General features: G+C 52.2%; 1 protein-coding gene across 3 annotated transcripts in view; it reads right to left on the bottom strand.

Annotated features, from left to right (window-relative positions):
- The window catches only part of RTKN (rhotekin), a 179,467-nt gene that overhangs the window by 113,291 nt on the left and 44,883 nt on the right, over positions 1 to 21,293 (bottom strand). The window contains exon 1 of one of the 3 annotated variants that reach the window (XM_063457515.1): positions 20,672 to 21,060. The exons of 1 other annotated variant lie outside the window; for it this stretch is intronic. In XM_063457515.1, the coding sequence (XP_063313585.1) occupies positions 20,672 to 20,800 (129 nt within the window). In that variant the 5' untranslated portion in view covers positions 20,801 to 21,060. Of the gene's footprint in view, positions 1 to 3,712; positions 3,764 to 20,671; positions 21,061 to 21,293 lie in introns of those variants that run through there. One more of the 3 variants, XM_063457517.1, reaches the window with a different exon arrangement.

Below are 21,293 nucleotides of genomic sequence, written 5' to 3'. Positions count from 1 at the left end.
GATGCCTGGCTCGTACTGCATGAGGCCGACACCCTTTAAGATGCCAATGACAACAGGGCCCATCACAGACAACCTGTCCAGCTGAACAGGAGCACAGTCTGTGGCTATGGGACTCCAGGGCCACCCTGACTCTAGTCCAAAGCCAGCTCATCCCAGAGGCTATGAAGAACGGCGGAACCGTCGCTGTCCAAGTAGCAGAGGGAACATATACTATCTGCCCATGTCCACCTCGATGGGGCAACGGAGACAAGAAGTCGCCCCTGCAGTAGGACTCCCTGGGCTAGTCCCCTTGCCCTTGGATACCCCCGCTGAGTCTGGGAGGGAGGTATCCGCTGACCCTACCCTCCAGGCATATAGAGATAGGGCCGCCACTGGCCAGGTGGGGAAGGACGGGAAAGGTTTATCTGGGAGGGGGGCTTACTATACCGCATAGCAGAGAAAGGAAAGTCAGGGACAGCTCCTATTGCCACCAGGCACCCAGGAAATATCGTCATGAGCTGCTGAGGATAGCTCACGAAGTTATGCTGTGGAAGTTATGACGCATTAAACCAATCTTCAGCTCCCCATAACACCCCCAAACTAATGGTCTGTGCGAGCGCTTCAATGGCATGTTGAAGCAAATGCTCCACACCTTTGCAGAGACTCGCAAAGACTAAGAGAGATTTCTGCCGCATCTCCTGTTTGCTTATTGGGAGGTGCCCCAGGAATCCCCAGGATTCTCCCCGTTTGAACTTTGAATGTTTGGGTGGAGAGTTAGAGGGCCCCTAGAACTTTTCAGGAAGACTGGCAGGGCACTGGGGAACAGGAAGGGACCACCATCATTTCAAATATGCTGGAGTTTACAGATCTGCTGGAGGAGCTCACTGACCTGGTGTATGGGAACCTCCAGGCAGCTCAGAGGCACCAGCACACGTAGTATGATCGGGGAGCCAGGAGTCATAGCTTTCAAGTCGGTCAGAAAGTTTTGCTTTTGTAACCCGTCTGACATGATAGGCTACAGGCTGCCTGGCAGGGCCCATACCAAGTAGTGGAACGAAAGTGTGACACAACCTATGTGATCAGTCCTTGCTCGGGTTTTCGGAGTTAGACGTCTGTTGCATGTTAACATGCTGAAGCCCTACAACGAGCGGACAGAGGATATAGCAGCTATATGTGCTCCAGCCTCGGAAGATGTTGATAATCTTCCCCTGCCTGACCTCCTGGAGGATGGAGCTGAGGCCGGGTCCATAGATAAAGTTCACTTTGGGGACTGACTAACTGAGGAGGAATGCCGACAAGCACAGCAGATGCTGTCTGCCAAGCGGGAGACGTTCTCCAACCTGCCCGGGTATACTTCCCTAGCTACCCACTGGGTGGAGACCTCCGACCAACAACCTCTGAGGCAAACCCCATACCGGGTACCAGAGGCGGAGCGGGATAACATGAGTCGAGAGAACCAAGAGATGCTCCGGCTGGGGGTCATCAAGCCCTCTGTGCAGGCTGTGCTGGGTGTTGGTGTGCTCTGTGCTGCGTGTTGGTGTGCTCTGCGCTAGGTGCAGGCTGTGCTGGGTGTTGGTGTGCTCTGCGCTAGGTGCAGGCTTTTCTGGGTGTTGGTGTGCTCTGTGCCGGGCGTTGGTGTGCTCTGTGCTGGGTGTTGGTGTGCTCTGCGCTAGGTGCAGGCTGTGCTGGGTGTTGGTGTGCTCTGCGCTAGGTGCAGGCTGTGCTGGATGTTGGTGTGCTCTGCGCTAGGTGCAGACTGTGCTGGATGTTGGTGTGCTCTGCGCTAGGTGCAGGCTGTGCTCTGTGCTGGGTGCAGGCTGTGCTGGGTGTTGGTGTGTTCTGCGCTAGGTGCAGGTGTGCTATGCATTGGAGGCAGGTTGTGCTGGGTACTGGTTTGCTCTGCGCTTGGTGCAGGCTGTACTGGGTGTTGGTGTGCTCTGCGCTAGGTGTTGGTGTGCTCTGCGCTAGGTGTTGGCGTGCTCTGTGCTAGGTGTTGGCGTGCTCTGTGCTAGGTGTTGGCGTGCTCTGTGCTAGGTGTTGGCGTGCTCTGCGCTGGGTGTTGGTGTGCTCTGCGCTAGGTGTTGGCGTGCTCTGCGCTAGGTGTTGGTGTGCTCTGCGCTAGGTGTTGGTGTGCTCTGCGCTGGGTGTTGGTGTGCTCTGCGCTGGGTGTTGGTGTGCTCTGCGCTGGGTGTTGGTGTGCTCTGCACTGGGTGTTGGTGTGCTCTGCACTGGGTGTTGGTGTGCTCTGCACTGGGTGCAGGTTGTGCTGGGTACTGGTTTGCTTTGCGCTTGGTGCAGGCTGTGCTGGGTGTTGGTGTGCTCTGCGCTGGGTGTTGGTGCGCTCTGCACTGGGTGCAGGTTGTGCTGGGTACTGGTTTGCTCTGCGCTAGGTGCAGGCTGTGCTGGGTGTTGGTGTGCTCTGCGCTGGGTGTTGGTGTGCTCTGCGCTGGGTGTTGGTGTGCTCTGCGCTGGGTGTTGGTGTGCTCTGCACTGGGTGCAGGTTGTGCTGGGTACTGGTTTGCTCTGCGCTAGGTGCAGGCTTTGCTGGGTGTTGGTGTGCTCTGTGCTGGGTACTGGTTTGCTCTGCGCTGGGTGTTGGTGTGCTCTGCGCTGGGTGTTGGTGTGCTCTGCACTGGGTGCAGGTTGTGCTGGGTACTGGTTTGCTTTGCGCTTGGTGCAGGCTGTGCTGGGTGTTGGTGTGCCCCGAGCTAGGTGCAGGCTGTGCTGGGTGTTGGTGTGCTCTGCGCTGGGTGTTGGTGTGCTCTGCGCTGGGTGTTGGTGTGCTCTGCGCTAGGTGTTGGTGTGCTCTGCGCTAGGTGTTGGTGTGCTCTGCGCTAGGTGTTGGTGTGCTCTGCGCTGGGTGCAGGCTGTGCTGGGTGTTGGTGTGCTCTGCGCTAGGCATTGGTGTGCTCTGCACTAGGTGCAGGCTGTGCTGGGTGTTGGTGTGCTCTGCGCTGGGTGTTGGTGTGCTCTGTGCTGGGTGCAGGCTGTGCTGGGTGTTGGTGTGCTCTGCGCTAGGTGTTGGTGTGCTCTGCGCTGGGTGCAGGCTGTGCTGGGTGTTGGTGTGCTCTGCGCTAGGCATTGGTGTGCTCTGCACTAGGTGCAGGCTGTGCTGGGTGTTGGTGTGCTCTGCGCTGGGTGTTGGTGTGCTCTGTGCTGGGTGCAGGCTGTGCTGGGTGTTGGTGTGCTCTGCGCTAGGTGTTGGTGTGCTCTGCGCTAGGTGTTGGTGTGCTCTGCGCTAGGTGTTGGTGTGCTCTGCGCTAGGTGTTGGTGTGCTCTGCGCTGGGTGCAGGCTGTGCTGGGTGTTGGTGTGCTCTGCGCTAGGCATTGGTGTACTCTGCACTAGGTGCAGGCTGTGCTGGGTGTTGGTGTGCTCTGTGCTGGGTGCAGGCTGTGCTGGGTGTTGGTGTGCTCTGCGCTAGGTGTTGGTGTGCTCTGCGCTGGGTGTTGGTGTGCTCTGCGCTGGGTGCAGGCTGTGCTGGGTGTTGGTGTGCTCTGCGCTAGGCATTGGTGTGCTCTGCACTAGGTGCAGGCTGTGCTGGGTGTTGGTGTGCTCTGCGCTGGGTGTTGGTGTGCTCTGTGCTGGGTGCAGGCTGTGCTCTGTGCTGGGTGCAGGCTGTGCTGGGTGTTGGTGTGCTCTGTGCTGGGTGCAGGCTGTGCTCTGTGCTGGGTGCAGGCTGTGCTGGGTGTTGGTGTGCTCTGTGCTGGGTGCAGGCTGCATGCTATTACAGACCTGCATTCTGGCCGAGGGAGAGACAGAGGAGGAAGAGCTGCTTCATTTATGAGAAGAGGAGCAGAAAAAGGCAGCAGCTAAATATACCCAGAGAGGGCTGGGGGAGGGAGGGATGGACAGCTGATCGGACCGTCAGTACAGCTCACTCTATATCCTCACACTGGCTGGACTGCAGAGCTTGCAATCTATACATAATAACAGCTGGTCTTACCGTCAGTACAGCTCACTCTATATCCTCACACTGGCTGGACTGCAGAGCTTGCAATCTATACATAATAACAGCTGGTCTTACCGTCAGTACAGCTCACTCTATATCCTCACACTGGCTGGACTGCAGAGCTTGCAATCTATACATAATAACAGCTGGTCTTACCGTCAGTACAGCTCACTCTATATCCTCACACTGGCTGGACTGCAGAGCTTGCAATCTATACATAATAACAGCCGGTCTGACCGTCAGTACAGCTCACTCTATATCCTCACACTGGCTGGACTGCAGAGCTTGCAATCTATACATAATAACAGCTGGTCTGACCGTCAGTACAGCTCACTCTATATCCTCACACTGGCTGGACTGCAGAGCTTGCAATCTATACATAATAACAGCTGGTCTGACCGTCAGTACAGCTCACTCTATATCCTCACAATGGCTGGACTGCAGAGCTTGCAATCTATACATAATAACAGCCGGTCTGACCGTCAGTACAGCTCACTCTATATCCTCACACTGGCTGGACTGCAGAGCTTGCAATCTATATCCTCACACTGGCTGGACTGCAGAGCTTGCAATCTATACATAATAACAGCTGGTCTTACCGTCAGTACAGCTCACTCTATATCCTCACACTGGCTGGACTGCAGAGCTTGCAATCTATATCCACACACTGGCTGGACTGCAGAGCTTGCAATCTATACATAATAACAGCTGGTCTGACCGTCAGTACAGCTCACTCTGTATCCTCACACTGGCTGGACTGCAGAGCTTGCAATCTATATCCTCACACTGGCTGAACTGCAGAGCTTGCAATCTATACATAATAACAGCTGGTCTGACCGTCAGTACAGCTCACTCTGTATCCTCACACTGGCTGGACTGCAGAGCTTGCAATCTATTTCCTCACACTGGCTGAACTGCAGAGCTTGCAATCTATATCCTCACACTGGCTGAACTGCATACATATTACACTGTGTCATGATTTATACAAAACAAAAATAAAGCCAAAATGGAGAAACTGAGGGGGCGGGGCCGGGCCGCTGAGCCGAGTGGCAGCCATCCATGCTAGCTCTGGCTCTGGGCCGCCTAAATACACAGAAATACTGAACTAAAAGCTAACCCAGAGCCGGGGCAGTCACAAACATCAAGCAAGGAGCGACACAGGAGAAAAATGCAGAGACACCTGCCAAGCTGACACCGAGCAGCTCGCACAACCGGAGTATAATGAGCCCGTGAGGCCTACGCACCCATGGCGACGGCAGGAGCCGCGAGACCAGATAACAGAGGGAGACAGGGGAGTCTGGACCCGGACCCGCCCCCCCCCCTTTGGGCCGGCAGGGGTGATCCCGGCCCACAAGACGATCTCTGGGGACTGGAGGCAGAAGGCCCACAAATGGCGGAGCCCTTTCCCACGTGGAGCTAAGATGGCCGCAGAACACGCAAGTCTCTGGGATCCACGCGGGGTCGCCAGGACCCACTGGGGTGACGGATCCCACAGACGGACCCCTCCGAGCAGCAGAATGGTTGGCGTGGAGCCGGCCCTAGCCCCTGGATTTGGTGTTGGTCCAGGGAGTCCTACCCCCAACTCTGTGAGCCCTATGGCGTCGGGGTAGGCAGGACCCCCGGCGGACCGGTGGCTGGGGGGACAAACACCGGCGACATGCAAGAGGCCGGTGAGGTGAGGCCTACCGGGGCTAGAGCTCCAAGGGGGAACTGCAGGGGTTGGGGAGGTGCAAGGGACGGGGGTCTGAAGACTTTTCGGGGGGGAAGTCTGCCGGACTACTGATGTCCCTGAGTGCCCACAGCACTGTGAACCCTAGGCCGGCCCCCCTGGAGCAGGCCAGGAGGGGAACAGAGGGGATTGGTTGATTGGTCTGGAGAGACTCTGCAATAAACGACCACCCTTGGCATAAACCTGCAAGATCCACCATGTCCATGCAGTCTTGGAAGGCTATGTTCCACAATCTACTCAAGCTTTACCGCTCTGAAACAGACTAAATCTAGCACGCCTAGATAAACGTGATTATACTAATGTTACTTATCCTGGTTAAACGCTAAATTAACGCAACACTCGTTGAGATAGCACCTGCTAGCAATGTTATACCAAGTTTTTTACATACTACAATTGTGAACATGTCACACGAGAGCTCACCAACATATGCTCTCCTTAGTTTAACGTACAACTGTTTTACGCATATATGTCACACTAGTTTAGTTTTGCTATTAGTCTAATCTAGAAAGTCAAGCTATTGCAAAATGTATAAAATTGTGCTCATATTAAGCTACAGTATTAATAATTATAGTTTAGCATGTTACGAGACCTCTTCCTTGACAGCGTTATTGTCAGCCTACTCAATATGTCTAAAATGTGTTAACTGTCATCCCACTATCTGACATAACTTGACTCTGCTTGTTTGATGCCTACTCGTTTGATATTTTCATGTAACAAAAAAAAACCAGTGCCAGCCAATCTGTCACAATCTGTAATGTTCTGGTCAAGCTTATTGATGCTATTGTGACTCTTCACGCTTAATCTCAATCTATGCACAAGAAAAATAAAGAATTAAAAAAAAAAAATGGAGAAACTATGTGTGTAAGTACACCCTTACTGCTAATTAAATGCTCATAATTAACTGACCATCAGCAAGTGAGACCCCTCTATAAAAGCCGAAGTTGTAGCAGTTTGCTGGTCTGGAGCATTGTGTGTTACCGTAGTTCAGACAGTGTATATTCGTTTGGTGAAGACCCTCCTATGCTTCATCCCTCACACAGCGCTGTACTGCAGAGCTTGCACTTGTCACAGTAATTGGGGGCACACGCAATTCTGCTTGGCTGACTGCAGCCTTGTCGTGTTGCCACAATCAACTCACTCTGCAGGACTTTGCCAGAAAGGCCAGGACTTCCAGGTTGGGTTGCCATATATTCAACGCCCCTAGATTCCCATAAAACCTTGCTTTACCCCCAGGATACACTGACTACAATACCAGACCGATACCTCAAGGTCCTGCTCCAGGATTGCTGCTATTTTATGGCCACCCCCTGCCCAACGCACATCAGGTGAGGGGACAGCAAGAATCCATGCTTGTGGGGGCCATGGAAATCAGGCCTCATAGCACCAGCCAAAGGATGGCACCAGAGTCAGGTAAATAACTGCCCCCCAGTCCCTTACGTCAGCCACATCCCCCTAGGATTGGACTGTGAGAATAGACCCTATTTCATAACTTCACTAGAATTGAAAGTATTTTCAACATATCTTTATAGTGTGAAATTGGCCGCTGACTATTAATATAAAGGGGGTGTGACAAACTGCCATTTGCCACTGGGCATTGGAGAGGACTTATTGCTAGCCTCCTGCCCTGCGACTATGGCCCTGGGATGTATTGCCCTTTGAGACTTGTATTTGGGCACAATGGATGTTTGTATGCTGTTCCTGGCCCTTTAAGTACTTGGGAGCAGTGTTCCAACTTTTGAACTGGCACTTCGAATGCAGTCGAAGTGCCGAAGCCGTCGAAGTGCCGAAGTCATCAAAGTGGCCGCCATTACAGTCGAACACGTGGCGGCGGCCATTTTAATCCAGTCGAACGCGGTGAGCTGTACCTTCCCCTACTCTTCGACACTTCGACAAAAGTCGAAAGTGAGTTCGACGATTCGAACGCCGTCTTCGGACGGGACTTTGTAGCTTTTCAGGGCAGAAATAGACCGACCGCACAGCCTGAATCTGTGGAACTGTTTTGGGCAGGGAAATGTGCTTGCGGTCGGTCATAAAGGACTTCCAGCTAACTCTTTAACCCCTGGAGGGAATTCGCTGAATTTTGGATATGTTTGTAAGTAAAATGTGCTGATTATTAATATGTGTTTTTTATTAATATCGCATGCATAGTTTTGGAGTTATAGAAATGTATAAAAATGTATGTTTAAACTGTATGTTATAATTGGGTTACCTCTCAGGCTAAGGGGAGGGAATCTGTGGGAGGTAACCATTGTGTGATTGGGTAATGTATAATTGCATGTGGGCGTCTCCCTTGCAGGGGAGAATTGCATAAAAGCAGAGTGTGTGTAATTAAACTAGAGATCTTCTTGGCCCTCAACACGTAGCCTTGTCTCGTTATTGGAGGGAATTGCTATATCACACTGGGGATTGCTATGCGCTGCATACCCCCTTGAGCTTTAATCACTTAGTTCTTTTAAGAGCTTGTTCCGGATACGCTCTCCTTGGAGGAGAGGTCTTTCCCACACGGTCCTGGATGCTGGAGGTTCATTCAGGGTGGAAGGAAGACGGCGCGGCTCCAGTTAAGCTCCGGCGGTTGTGGAGTCTGCGGTGGTTGTGGTGTCGTCTGCAGTGCTGGGAGTCCTCAGGAAGCGCTAGGAGCATCTGTCAACGGAAGGCATCCGTTACAGGGGGTTTCTATTTTTGTTTTGTCTAGTTTGGAGCCAGGATTGGGGATGCCAAGTTACAATGCGGCAATACCTGAATGACGTTTCTCTTTGTTTTATTTCCATGTAACGCACATCTTGCCACTTGGTTTCAGTATTAAGTGACACTGTGTCCGATTATTAATTATTTGGACATTTGTCCCATCTCTTTTCCTGGCTGATTTATCTCTGATTGATGACCAGTTGGCCACCTCCTTCTATGGCAGGCTAATTCCAATCAATTGCTCACTTTCATGTTAATCAATGACTTCCACATCTTGCCAAAAATCATTTATTTCCCCAAATTTGCCATTATTTGTTTGGAGCTTATTGAATAATGAACCATTTGCTGCTGGCCATCAACTAGGAGAATAGAGACCAGCACAGAGAGCCAGTATTGAGACAGAGAATAAAATGCTTTATATTGCTGAACATGTCGTATTCCCTGTAAATGTCACGGCGCGGGAGGAATGAGACTGAACACTGGGGCATTGTGTCACATGAATGGTGGCCATAGCAGATCACTGAGAATACCACCAAACGCAGGGCTGAACACTTACTGGGGTATTCACCAAGGTCCCTGTTATTACTTTAAAACCAGTGCTCTGAATATTCACAATCCCGTACTTTCTTTGGGGTTCACACATGAATACAACTGGCCGATTGCTGCAAATTTAATTGACCAAACTCCAGCCATATTAGTAAATGTACCATTCTGGTTGGAATTTGCTCATTTTCACAGGATTTTTACCACATACACAAAATCTTCAGGGAATAAACCTTTTTAAAGGGTTACCCCAACCTCCATAACCACTTCTACTTTTAGAAGTGATTATGGTGCAAGAAGTGCATGGTTTCAGTTTGAAGCCTACACAAAGAAATCTGTCATCTTCTGCCGCAGTGTGACTTAGTCCTCATTTTCACAAATAAATTATCTACAGAAGTCACTGTGACGGAGCTCCCTGTACCTCGGCTAGGTACGTCCGCCAAGTCCGCTTCCTAGCCTCTTGCAGGGATCCTGGAACGCTTCAGCCCCAGTCACTGAAGCTTGACTGAGGAGCTCTCCTTCCAGGCAGGGATTGTCCCCTCTGCCTATTCCTCTGGAGCTCTTGCAGTGATTATAGTTATTGCCTTCACATACCTACTACCGTCACATATCTCACCTTTCCAATGGAGACTAACCTGGGAGGAGAATCTGAACGGGTTTGCTCCCAAGTTAGTCATTTGGTTGATTCCAAGTCCAAAGCAATGTTCAGGAGAGAATACAGTTGTAAAAGAGTAACTTACCCAGCCAACCCAGTCATCTCTCGTAGTATGCAACTGCCGCAGGGGAAAAGTGTCAACTATAACTTCTCCATTAACTCCTATTAGCAGACTGGCCAGTGTCTCTAAATCAATGAGTTGGGGATCTAGACCAACTACCAAGCATCCTGGCATTACACTGGTGGAGACTGTAGCCCCCTCTACCAATATGGGAAAAATATCCTTCTTCTTTTGTTGTTGGGAACAGAGGCCAACCACACTCTCTACCGATGCCAGGGCTTCAGCTGGGATTGTGGTGAGCTCTTCGTTCTGCTGCTGGATCGCGACCCCCCTCAGCTCCTCTCCCTGGTACATACTCAGCCGCTGGGGAGTGAGGATATTGACCTCCCCTCCCTGGAACTCTTTCTGCCGCTGGGGAAATGGGCCGCCTGCACCCAGAAACTCACTGTGCTGATGGACCTCCGCTCCCTTGGTTGAGGTCTGCCGCTAAGGAGGGAGGCTGGCAGCCTGTACCTCCACACACTGGGTTCCCATCTGCCACTTGGGAGGGTGGCTAACACCGTCTGATGTAAAGTCAATAAAATCTGTTGGCACATCCTCCCAGATCAGTTGCACCACCACTGTCGAAGGGCCGCTGCAAATCTCTTTTCGCTGGAGACCTCCTCCCCTCATGTTAGCAATCAGGAACTCTTCGCCTGGAAGATCTCCACTGAAACATTAGAGTTATACCAGGCCAGTGGCTGCCGCACCTTGAATAGAAACTCTGAGTAAGAGTCAGAGGATGCCATGCTTGCTTGCTCCAAGTCTGTAGGTACCTCTGCTTATGGATTGCCTCCAAAGAAAGTCAATCCCTCCGACACTGTCCTCTGGATCTCCTTTCCCGACAAGGATGCTGCACGAGTGCTAGCGCTATCCCTCTCCTGAAGATGCAAAGGGGTCCCAGGTCGCTAGGAAGCCATCCCACCACTGCCAACAGATGTGACGGAGCTCCCTGTACCCCAGCTAGGTACCTCCACCAAGTCCCCTTACTGCAGGGATCCTAGAACGCTTCAGCCTCAGTCACCGAAGCTTGACAGGGGAGCTCTTCTTCCAGGCAGGGATCGCCCCCTCTGCCTTTTCCGCTGCAGCTTTCCTTCCAGGCAGATATCGTCCCCTCTGACGATTCTGCTGCAGGTCTGCTTACAATGAATATAGTTATTGCCTTTACAAAGGGAACTGTGGTAAGTAGGTCTAGATCTTTTGATTGATCCCAGTGCTAAAGTTAACCTACACTTAGCAAACAGGTCACTAGGATCCCTACAAATCCACACAGGGCACAAGTTCCAGATGGAACTGACATCCCAAACTTTTTCTTTGGACTAGCCCATATGTTCATTACATACAGATTACTGTGACAACTCAATAAAAATAAAAATAGTCAAACCACATTAGGCAACATACAGGAACTTATAACAACATAATGGCATATTGATAATGCATATTGATTAACAGAAAATATCTCTCCTGCCTGCATAATTAGCAATATGCAAATCTACCCGAATATGCAAATTAGCAAGCATTGCTATTCAGGTAGTGAATATTGCATATAGCTGTTCCTAGATCCTTGCAACCAACATGTGGCGCTGTACAAGAGAGCATAGTAACATTTAAAGGAACACTATAGTCACCTAAATTACTTTAGCTAAATAAAGCAGTTTTAGTGTATAGATCATTCCCCTGCAATTTCACTGCTCAATTCACTGTCATTTAGGAGTTAAATCATTTTGTTTCTGTTTATGCAGCCCTAGCCACACCTCCCCTGGCTATGATTGACAGAGCCTGCATGAAAAAAAAACTGGTTTCACTTTCAAACAGATGTAATGTACCTTAAATAATTGTATCTCAATCTCTAAATTGAACTTTAATCACATACAGGAGGCTCTTGCAGGGTCTAGCAAGCTATTAACATAGCAGGGGATAAGAAAATCTTAATTAAACAGAACTTGCAATAAAGAAAGCCTAAATAGGGCTCTCTTTACAGGAAGTGTTTATGGAAGGCTGTGCAAGTCACATGCAGGGAGGTGTGACTAGGGTTCATAAACAAAGGGATTTAACTCCTAAATGGCAGAGGATTGAGCGGTGAGGCTGCAGGGGCATGTTCTATACACCCAAACTGCTTCATTAAGCTAAAGTTGTTCAGGTGACTATAGTGTCCCTTTAACCCTAAATAACCACATTACACACACACCCTGAGGCCTGAACCCACAATGGACACAGGGTGACTTAAACATAGGAATCATCCAGGTACCTTATTGAACTGTCCATCTTAAGCTCTTGGTGATGGTGACTACCGTCACAGTCACCATTAACCCTTTACACACAGAGGAAATTGTACAACTTCTGACTGAAACCAAACCTGGACTTTCGCTATAAGTCTGTTCAATCATAATGTATTTTTTTCATACTAAGTGCACCCACATGCTTTATATAGCATTTTTTCAGGAGAAACAGGGCTTTCATTTAACATAAAATATTTCTATATGACATCATTTACTATGAATAAAATGTAAATAAGTGGGAGAAATTAAGACATTTTGTTATTTAAGTTCTGCCGCGGCATTCTAACTGTGATGTCATAATACGGTTTGCTTTTACTGCAATAAAATACACATATTTCTATTCAGCGAAGTCTCACGTGTAAAACAGTACCCCCTATGTACAGCTTTTATGGTGTTTTGGAAATGATAGAATTTCAGTTCTTACACATTAAAATTCACCAGATTGGATAATTTGCCTTTGCGACCATATGGCAGCCCAGGAATGAGAATTACCCCAATGATGGCATACCATTTGGACAACCCAGGGTATTCAACATGGGCTATGGGCAATCTTTTTTAGTAGCCACTTCCATTCTTCACAAAAACCTGCCCTTTCACAGATGATATAATCATCATTATATATTGTATTGCTGGAAAACACTCAGATTGGTTTTCAGCAATGTCACACTAGTACCACGGCCGTCTTTAAAACGGGGCAGCTGCCCCGGGCCCACTCACTCCTGGGGGGCCCAAAGCAGCTACCCCGTGGGCCCCGCTGTCCTCCCAAATTTTTTTTTATTTGCCCTATTGGCCTGCCGGTGCTGCGGCTGCACCAGGAGCCCACACACTAAGAGGGCCCGATCAGCGCGACCGGGCCCCCTTGTTTTACTGGAGCAGGCTGGGAGGAAGTGACTGCCGTGAGTCACTTCCTCCCAGATAGAATGAAGCCGCGCGGGATGGAGTCTGTCCCTCCCACTGCAGGGTGACACAGACAGAAGGAGCTATGGGACACGGAGTTTGTCCCTCCCACTGCAGGGTGACACAGACAGAAGGAGCTATGGGACACAGAGTCTGTCCCTCCTACTGCAGGGTGACACAGACAGAAGGAGCTATGGGACTCGGAGTCTGTCCCTCCCACTGCAGGGTGACACAGACAGAAGGAGCTATGGGACACGGAGTTTGTCCCTCCCACTGCAGGGTGACACAGACAGAAGGAGCTATGGGACACAGAGTCTGTCCCTCCTACTGCAGGGTGACACAGACAGAAGGAGCTATGGGACACGGAGTCTGTCCCTCCCACTGCAGGGTGACACAGACAGAAGGAGCTATGGGACACGGAGTCTGTCCCCCCCACTGCAGGGTGACACAGACAGAAGGAGCTATGGGACACGGAGTCTGTCCCCCCCCACTGCAAGGTGACACAGAAAGAAGGAGCTATGGGACACGGAGTCTGTCCCTCCCACTGCAGGGTGACACAGACAGAAGGAGCTATGGGACACGGAGTCTGTCCCTCTCACTGTAGGGTGACACAGACAGAAGGAGCTATGGGACACGGAGTCTGTCCCTCCCACTGCAGGGTGACACAGACAGAAGGAGCTATGGGACACTGAGTCTGTCCCTCCCACTGCAGGGTGACACAGACAGAACGAGCTATGGGACACAGAGTCTGTCCCTTCCACTGCAGGGTGACACAGACAGAAGGAGCTATGGGACACAGAGTCTGTCCCTCCCACTGCAGGGTGACACAGAAAGAAGGAACTATGGGACAAAGTCTGTCCCTCCCACTGCAGGGTGACACAGACAGAAGGAGCTATGGGACAAAGTCTGTCCCTCCCACTGCAGGGTGACACAGACAGAAGGAGCTATGGGACACTGAGTCTGTCCCTCCCACTGCAGGGTGACACAGACAGAAGGAGCTATGGGACAAAGTCTGTCCCTCCCACTGCAGGGTGACACAGACAGAAGGAGCTATGGGACACTGAGTCTGTCCCTCCCACTGCAGGGTGACACAGACAGAACGAGCTATGGGACACAGAGTCTGTCCCTTCCACTGCAGAGTGACACAGACAGAAGGAGCTATGGGACACGGAGTCAGTCCCTCCCACTGCAGGGTGACACAGACAGAAGGGAGCTATGGGACACGGAGTCTGTCCCTCCCACTGCAGGGTGACACAGACAGAAGGAGCTATGGAACACAGAGTCTGTCCCTCCCACTGCAGGGTGACACAGACAGAACGAGCTATGGGACACAGAGTCTGTCACTCCCACTGCAGGGTGACACAGACAGAAGGGAGCTATGGAACACAGAGTCTGTCCCTCCCACTGCAGGGTGACACAGACAGAAGGAGCTATGGGACACGGAGTCTGTCCCTCCCACTGCAGGGTGAAACAGACAGAGGAAGCTATGGGACACTGAGTCTGTCCCTCCCACTGCAGGGTGACACAGACAGAGGGAGGTATGGGATACGGAGTCTGTCCCTCCCACTGCAGGGTGACACAGACAGAAGGAGCTATGGGAGACCGAGTCTGTCCCTCCCACTGCAGGGTGACAGACAGAAGGGAGCTATGGGAGACCGAGTCTGTCACTCCCACTACAGGGTGACACAGACAGAAGGAGCTATGGAACACAGAGTCTGTCCCTCCCACTGCAGGGTGACACAGACAGAAGGAGCTATGGGACACGGAGTCTGTCCCTCCCACTGCAGGGTGACACAGACAGAAGGAGCTATGGGACACTGAGTCTGTCCCTCCCACTGCAGGGTGACACAGACAGAAGCAGCTATGGGACACAGAGTCTGTCCCTCCCACTGCGGGGTGACACAGACAGAAGGGAGATATGGGACACAGAATCTGTCCCTCCCACTGCAGGGTGACACAGACAGAAGGAGCAATGGGACACGGAGTCTGTCCCTCCCACTGCATGGTGACAGACAGAAGGAGCTATGGGACACGGAGTCTGTCCCTCCCACTGCAGGGTGACACAGACAGAGGGAGGTATGGGATACGGAGTCTGTCCCTCCCACTGCAGGGTGACACAGACAGAAGGAGCTATGGGACACAGAGTCTGTCCCTCCCACAGCGGTGTGACACAGACAGAAGGAGCTATGGGACACGGAGTCTGTCCCTCCCACTGCAGGGTGACACAGACAGAAGGAGCTATGGGACACGGAGTCTGTCCCTCCCACTGCAGGGTGACACAGACAGAAGGGAGCTATGGGACACTGAGTCTGTCCCTCCCACTGCAGGGTGACACAGACAGAACGAGCTATGAGACACGGAGTCTGTCCCTCCCACTGCAGGGTGACACAGACAGAAGGAGCTATGGGCCACGGAGTCTGTCCCTCCTACTGCAGGGTGACACAGACAGAAGGAGCTATGGGACACACCGTCTGTCCCTCTCACTGTAGGGTGACACAGACAGAAGGAGCTTTGGGACACGGAGTCTGTCCCTCCCACTGCAGGGTGACACAGACATAAGGGAGCTATGGGACACTGAGTCTGTCCCTCCCACTGCAGGGTGACACAGATAGAAGGGAGCTATGGGACACTGAGTCTGTCCCTCCCACTGCAGGGTGACACAGACAGAACGAGCTATGGGACACGGAGTCTGTCCCTCCCACTGCAGGGTGACACAGACAGGAGGAGCTATGGGACACGGAGTCTGTCCCTCCCACTGCAGGGTGACAGACAGAAGGAGCTATGGGACACGGAGTCTGTCCCTCTCACTGCAAGTTGACACAGACAGAAGGAGCTATGGGACACAGAGTCTGTCCCTTCCACTGCAGGGTGACACAGACAGAAGGAGCTATGGGACACACAGTCTGTCCCTCTCACTGCAGGGTGACACAGACAGAAGGAGCTATGGGACACAGAGTCTGTCCCTTCCACTGCAGGGTGACACAGACAGAAGGAGCTATGGGACACACAGTCTGTCCCTCTGACTGCAGGGTGACACAGACAGAAGGAGCTATGGGACACGGAGTCTGTTCGTCCCACTGCAGGGTGACACAGACAGAAGGAGCTATGGGACACGGAGTCTGTCCCTCCCACTGCAGGGTGACACAGACAGAAGGGAGCTATGGGACACGGAGTCTGTCCCTCCCACTGCAGGGTGACACAGACAGAAGGGAGCTATGGGACACAGAGTCTGTCCCTCCCACTGCAGGGTGGCACAGACAGAAGGAGCTATGGGACACGGAGTCTGTCCCTCCCACTGCAGGGTGACACAGACAGAACGAGCTATGGGACACAGAGTCTGTCACTCCCACTGCAGGGTGACACAGACAGAAGGAGCTATGGGCCACGGAGTCTGTCCCTCCCACTGCAGGGTGACACAGACAGAGTGAGCTATGAGACACGGAGTCTGTCCCTCCCACTGCAGGGTGACACAGACAGAAGGAGCTATGGGACACGGAGTCTGTCCCTCCCACTGCAGGGTGACACAGACAGAAGGAGCTATGGGACACGGAGTCTGTCCCTCCCACTGCAGGGTGACACAGACAGAAGGAGCTATGGGACACGGAGTCTGTCCCTCCCACTGCAGGGTGACACAGACAGAAGGAGCTATGGGACACGGAGTCTGTCCCTCCCACTGCAGGGTGACACAGACAGAAGGGAGCTATGGGACACACAGTCTGTCCCTCCCACTGCTGGGTGACACAGACAGAAGGAGCTATGGGACACGGAGTCTGTCCCTCCCACTGCAGGGTGACACAGACAGAACGAGCTATGGGACACGGAGTCTGTCCCTCCCACTGCAGGGTGACACAGAAAGAAGGAACTATGGGACAAAGTCTGTCCCTCCCACTGCAGGGTGACACAGAAAGAAGGAACTATGGGACAAAGTCTGTCCCTCCCACTGCAGGGTGACACAGACAGAAGGAGCTATGGGACACGGAGTCTGTCCCTCCCACTGCAGGGTGACACAGACAGAAGGAGCTATGGGACATGGAGTCTGTCCCTCCCACTGCAGGGTGACACAGACAGAAGGGAGCTATGGGACACAGAGTCTGTCCCTCCCACTGCAGGGTGACACAGACAGAGTGAGCTATGGGACACGGAGTCTGTCCCTCCCACTGCAGGGTGACACAGACAGAACGAGCTATGGGACACGGAGTCTGTCCCTCCCACTGCAGGGTGACACAGACAGAAGGAGCTATGGGACACGGAGTCTGTCCCTCCCACTGCAGGGTGACACAGACAGAAGGAGCTATGGGACATGGAGTCTGTCCCTCCCACTGCAGGGTGACACAGACAGAAGGGAGCTATGGGACACAGAGTCTGTCCCTCCCACTGCAGGGTGACACAGACAGAGTGAGCTATGAGACCCGGAGTCTGTCCCTCCCACTGCAGGGTGACACAGTGTAACGGACCGTTTCTGCATAGAAGGGGAAAAATCCGTTTAGGCGATAATCCCCTTTTCCATAGACCAGCAGCTACCATAAGCACCAACTTCCCGAACTCCCAAACTGCACGAATTCACCAACTCTCGAATAGCAGACACACGAACCCTGGAAGCAGCCGAACAGGAAAAGCAATACGAACAGCTTACACTCCTGGCAGTCGGCATACAGTCCCCTTTCCCCCCAAGAAAGAGACACACTCCAGCTTCAGGGTTAAACAGCAACAACACTGATTTATTCACACACAGGCTTATATGAGATTCTCCCATGCAAGGGAGGGGTTTACAATAGACCAATCCAGTTTAAGGTACAACCCACACATCTCCTCCCTCCAACATATCTGTTAACACAATTAACAGGGACATATTTTTACCCAAGTTTTGGATGTACCCTAAATACTTGGGGTACATCCACAAATCCAGTATCTCCGGATAGCCCTAGTCTGGAGGGACAACATATGTTAAAACCAGCCCATTCGGATAAACGGTTCGGGAGTTATGGGACTTTAAAGTATTGACCGACCGCATGGGTAAAGTATCCGAAAACAGTTCCATGCATTTTGGCCCTGCGGTCGGTCACAAACAAGTGAATGAAACAGACGAATTGTCTGTGTTATAGAGACTAAGGGGGATTCGTATGAATCCCCTAGTTCGTACGTTTCTTTCTACCGAACGGCGGGCCGTTCGGTAGTTTCCCCACGAAATCCTGGAAGTCTGGAGGTCTCAGCGGTGTTTGCCTAGTCGAGTGTCCGATTTCAGTTCCAGACACTCGACGGCAAAACACCGCTGTTCAGTAGTTAAAGATGGCCGCCGCCACGTGGTTGTTTCCCGAATGGCGGCCACCCAGAGGACACAGAACACATTACATGGATTGCCAATTACCTGTTTGCAACATTGTTGCAAACGGTAATTGGAGGCACACTTATTCCTGGGTGGTCTGGTTGTTCGGTAGTCTCACTCAATATAATGAATGGAGTGATTCTACCGAACAATCAGATGAATGCTGCATATATATCACCCAGGTTAAACTTAACACATAAATACACATATAATATTACAGGCAGTACAGTAGAATATGCTTCCCGGCCTTAAAGGGACAGTAGTCCCAAAAGTCCCAATCTGTTCCTAGATGCTTTTAAAGGGCCGGTAGCAGCAATATACATTATTACATGCCCAAATATAGTTTTTACAGTACAATATGTCCAGGGCCATAGTCGCAGGGCAGGAGGCTAGCAACCAGGCTTCTCCAGTCCACAGTGGCGAAGTTGGTTTCGCCACACACAGACAGAAGGAGCTATGGGACACGGAGTCTGTCCCTCCCACTGCAGGGTGACACAGACAGAAGGGAGGTATGGGACACACAGCCTGTCCCTCCCACTGCAGGGTGACACAGACAGAGTGAGCTATGAGACACGGAGTCTGTCCCTCCCACTGCAGGGTGACACAGACAGAAGGAGTTATGGGACACGGAGTCTGTCCCTCCCACTGCAGGGTGACACAGACAGAAGGGAGCTATGGGACACACAGTCTGTCCCTCCCACTGCAGGGTGACACAGACAGAAGGGAGCTATGGGAGACCGAGTCTGTCCCTCCCACTGCAGGGTGACACAGACAGAAGGAGCTATGGGACACAGAGTCTGTCCCTCCCACTGCAGGGTGACACAGACAGAAGGGAGCTATGGGAGACCGAGTCTGTCCCTCCCACTGCAGGGTGACACAGACAGAAGGAGCTATGGGACACAGTCTGTCCCTCCCACTGCAGGGTGACACAGACAGAAGGAGCTATGGGACACGGAGTCTGTCCCTCCCACTGCAAGGTGACACAGACAGAAGGGAGCTATGGGACACTGCAGGGTGACACAGACAGAAGGAGCTATGGAACACAGAGTCTGTCCCTCCCACTGCAGGGTGACACAGACAGAAGGAGCTATGGCACACGGAGTCTGTCCCTCCCACTGCAGGGTGACACAGACAGAAGGAGCTATGGGACACAGAGTCTGTCCCTCCCACTGCGGGGTGACACAGAGAGAAGGAGCTATGGGACACAGAGTCTGTCCCTCCCACTGCAGGGTGACAGACAGAAGGAGCTATGGGACACGGAGTCTGTCCCTCCCACTGCAGGGTGACACAGACAGAAGGAGCTATGGGACACAGAGTCTGTCCCTCCCACTGCAGGGTGACATAGACATAAGGAGCTATGGGATACGGAGTCTGTCCCTCCCACTGCGGGGTGACACAGACAGAAGGAGCTATGGGACACGGAGTCTGTCCCTCCCACTTCAGGGTGACAGACAGAAGGAGCAATGGGACACGGAGTCTGTCCCTCCCACTGCAGGGTGACACAGAGAGAAGGAGCTATGGGACACGGAGTCTGTCCCTCCCACTGCAGGGTGACAGACAGAAGGAGCTATGGGACACGGAGTCTGTCCCTCCCACTGCAGGGTGACACAGACAGAAGGAGCTATGGGACACAGAGTCTGTCCCTCCCACTGCAGGGTGACATAGACATAAGGAGCTATGGGATACGGAGTCTGTCCCTCCCACTGCGGGGTGACACAGACAGAAGGAGCTATGGGACACGGAGTCTGTCCCTCCCACTTCAGGGTGACAGACAGAAGGAGCAATGGGACACGGAGTCTGTCCCTCCCACTGCAGGGTGACACAGACAGAGGGAGCTATGGGACACGGAGTCTGTTCTCCCACTGCAGGGTGACACAGACAAAAGGGAGCAATGGGACACGGAGTCTGTCCCTCCCACAGCAGGGTAACAGACAGAAGGGAGCTATGGGACACGGAGTCAGTCCCTCCCACTGCAGGGTGACACAGACAGAAGGAGCTATGGGACACGGAGTCTGTCCCTCCCACTGCAGGGTGACACAGACAGAAGGAGCTATGGGACACGGAGTCTGTCCCTCCCACTGCAGGGTGACACAGACAGAAGGGAGCTATGGGACACTTAGTCTGTCCCTCCCACTGCAGGGTGACACAGACAGAAGGAGCTATGGGACACGGAGTCTGTCCCTCCCACTGCAGGGTGACACAGACAGAAGGAGCTATGGGACACGGAGTCTGTCCCTCCCACTGCAGGGTGACACAGACAGAAGGAGCTATGGGACACGGAGTCTGTCCCTCCCACTGCAGGGTGACACAGACAGAAGGGAGGTATGGGACACGGAGTCTGTCCCTCCCACTGCAGGGTGACACAGACAGAAGGAGCTATGGGGCACGGAGTCTGTCCCTCCCACTGCAGGGTGACACAGACAGAAGGGAGGTATGGGACACGGAGTCTGTCCCTCCCACTGCCGGGTGATACAGACAGAAGGGAGCTATGGGATCTGCCCCTCCCACTTCAGGGTGAACAAGAAGATTACCTGCAGACTCTGGGCAATCTGTCTGATGTACAGCATGTTCAAGTCTTCCAGAATCCAGAGTTTGTCTTCCATTTCTGGCCACTTGTCCGGGGGTTCCCTGTGCCTCCCCCTTGCTTGTGCACTCACCATCCCCTGTGTGACTAATCTACAAGATCCAAACTACTACTGCAAGGTGACGACCCAAACTACTACTGCAAGATCCAAACTACTACTGCAAGACAACGACCCAAACTACTACTGCAAGACAACGACCCAAACTACTACTGCAAGATCCAAACTACTACTGCAAGATCCAAACTACTACTGCAAGATCCAAACTACTACTGCAAAATCCTGGGCCCGAACTACTACTGCAAGACCCCAGCTCACACTGAAAGACACCAGATCAAAATACACAAGCTCGACCCACAAACTGTCAGCAAGTCATACGATATGTCATAGCATTTCAAGCACTGTATAGTTCAAATAGGACTGTGCATAGTGCAGTAAGGACTGTCTATAGAGCATAGTGCAGTAAGGACTGTGCATAGTGCAGTAAGGACTGTCTATAGAGCATAGTGCAGTAAGGACTGTGAATAGTGCAGTAATGAATGTGTATGGTGCTGTTAGGAAAAAGCACTGT

Source organism: Pelobates fuscus, chromosome 6 (assembly GCF_036172605.1).
Source record: "Pelobates fuscus isolate aPelFus1 chromosome 6, aPelFus1.pri, whole genome shotgun sequence".
NCBI classification, from domain to species: domain Eukaryota; kingdom Metazoa; phylum Chordata; class Amphibia; order Anura; family Pelobatidae; genus Pelobates; species Pelobates fuscus.
The sequence above is the reverse complement of the archived record's forward strand: the minus strand, read 5'-3'. Positions and strand labels throughout refer to the sequence as shown.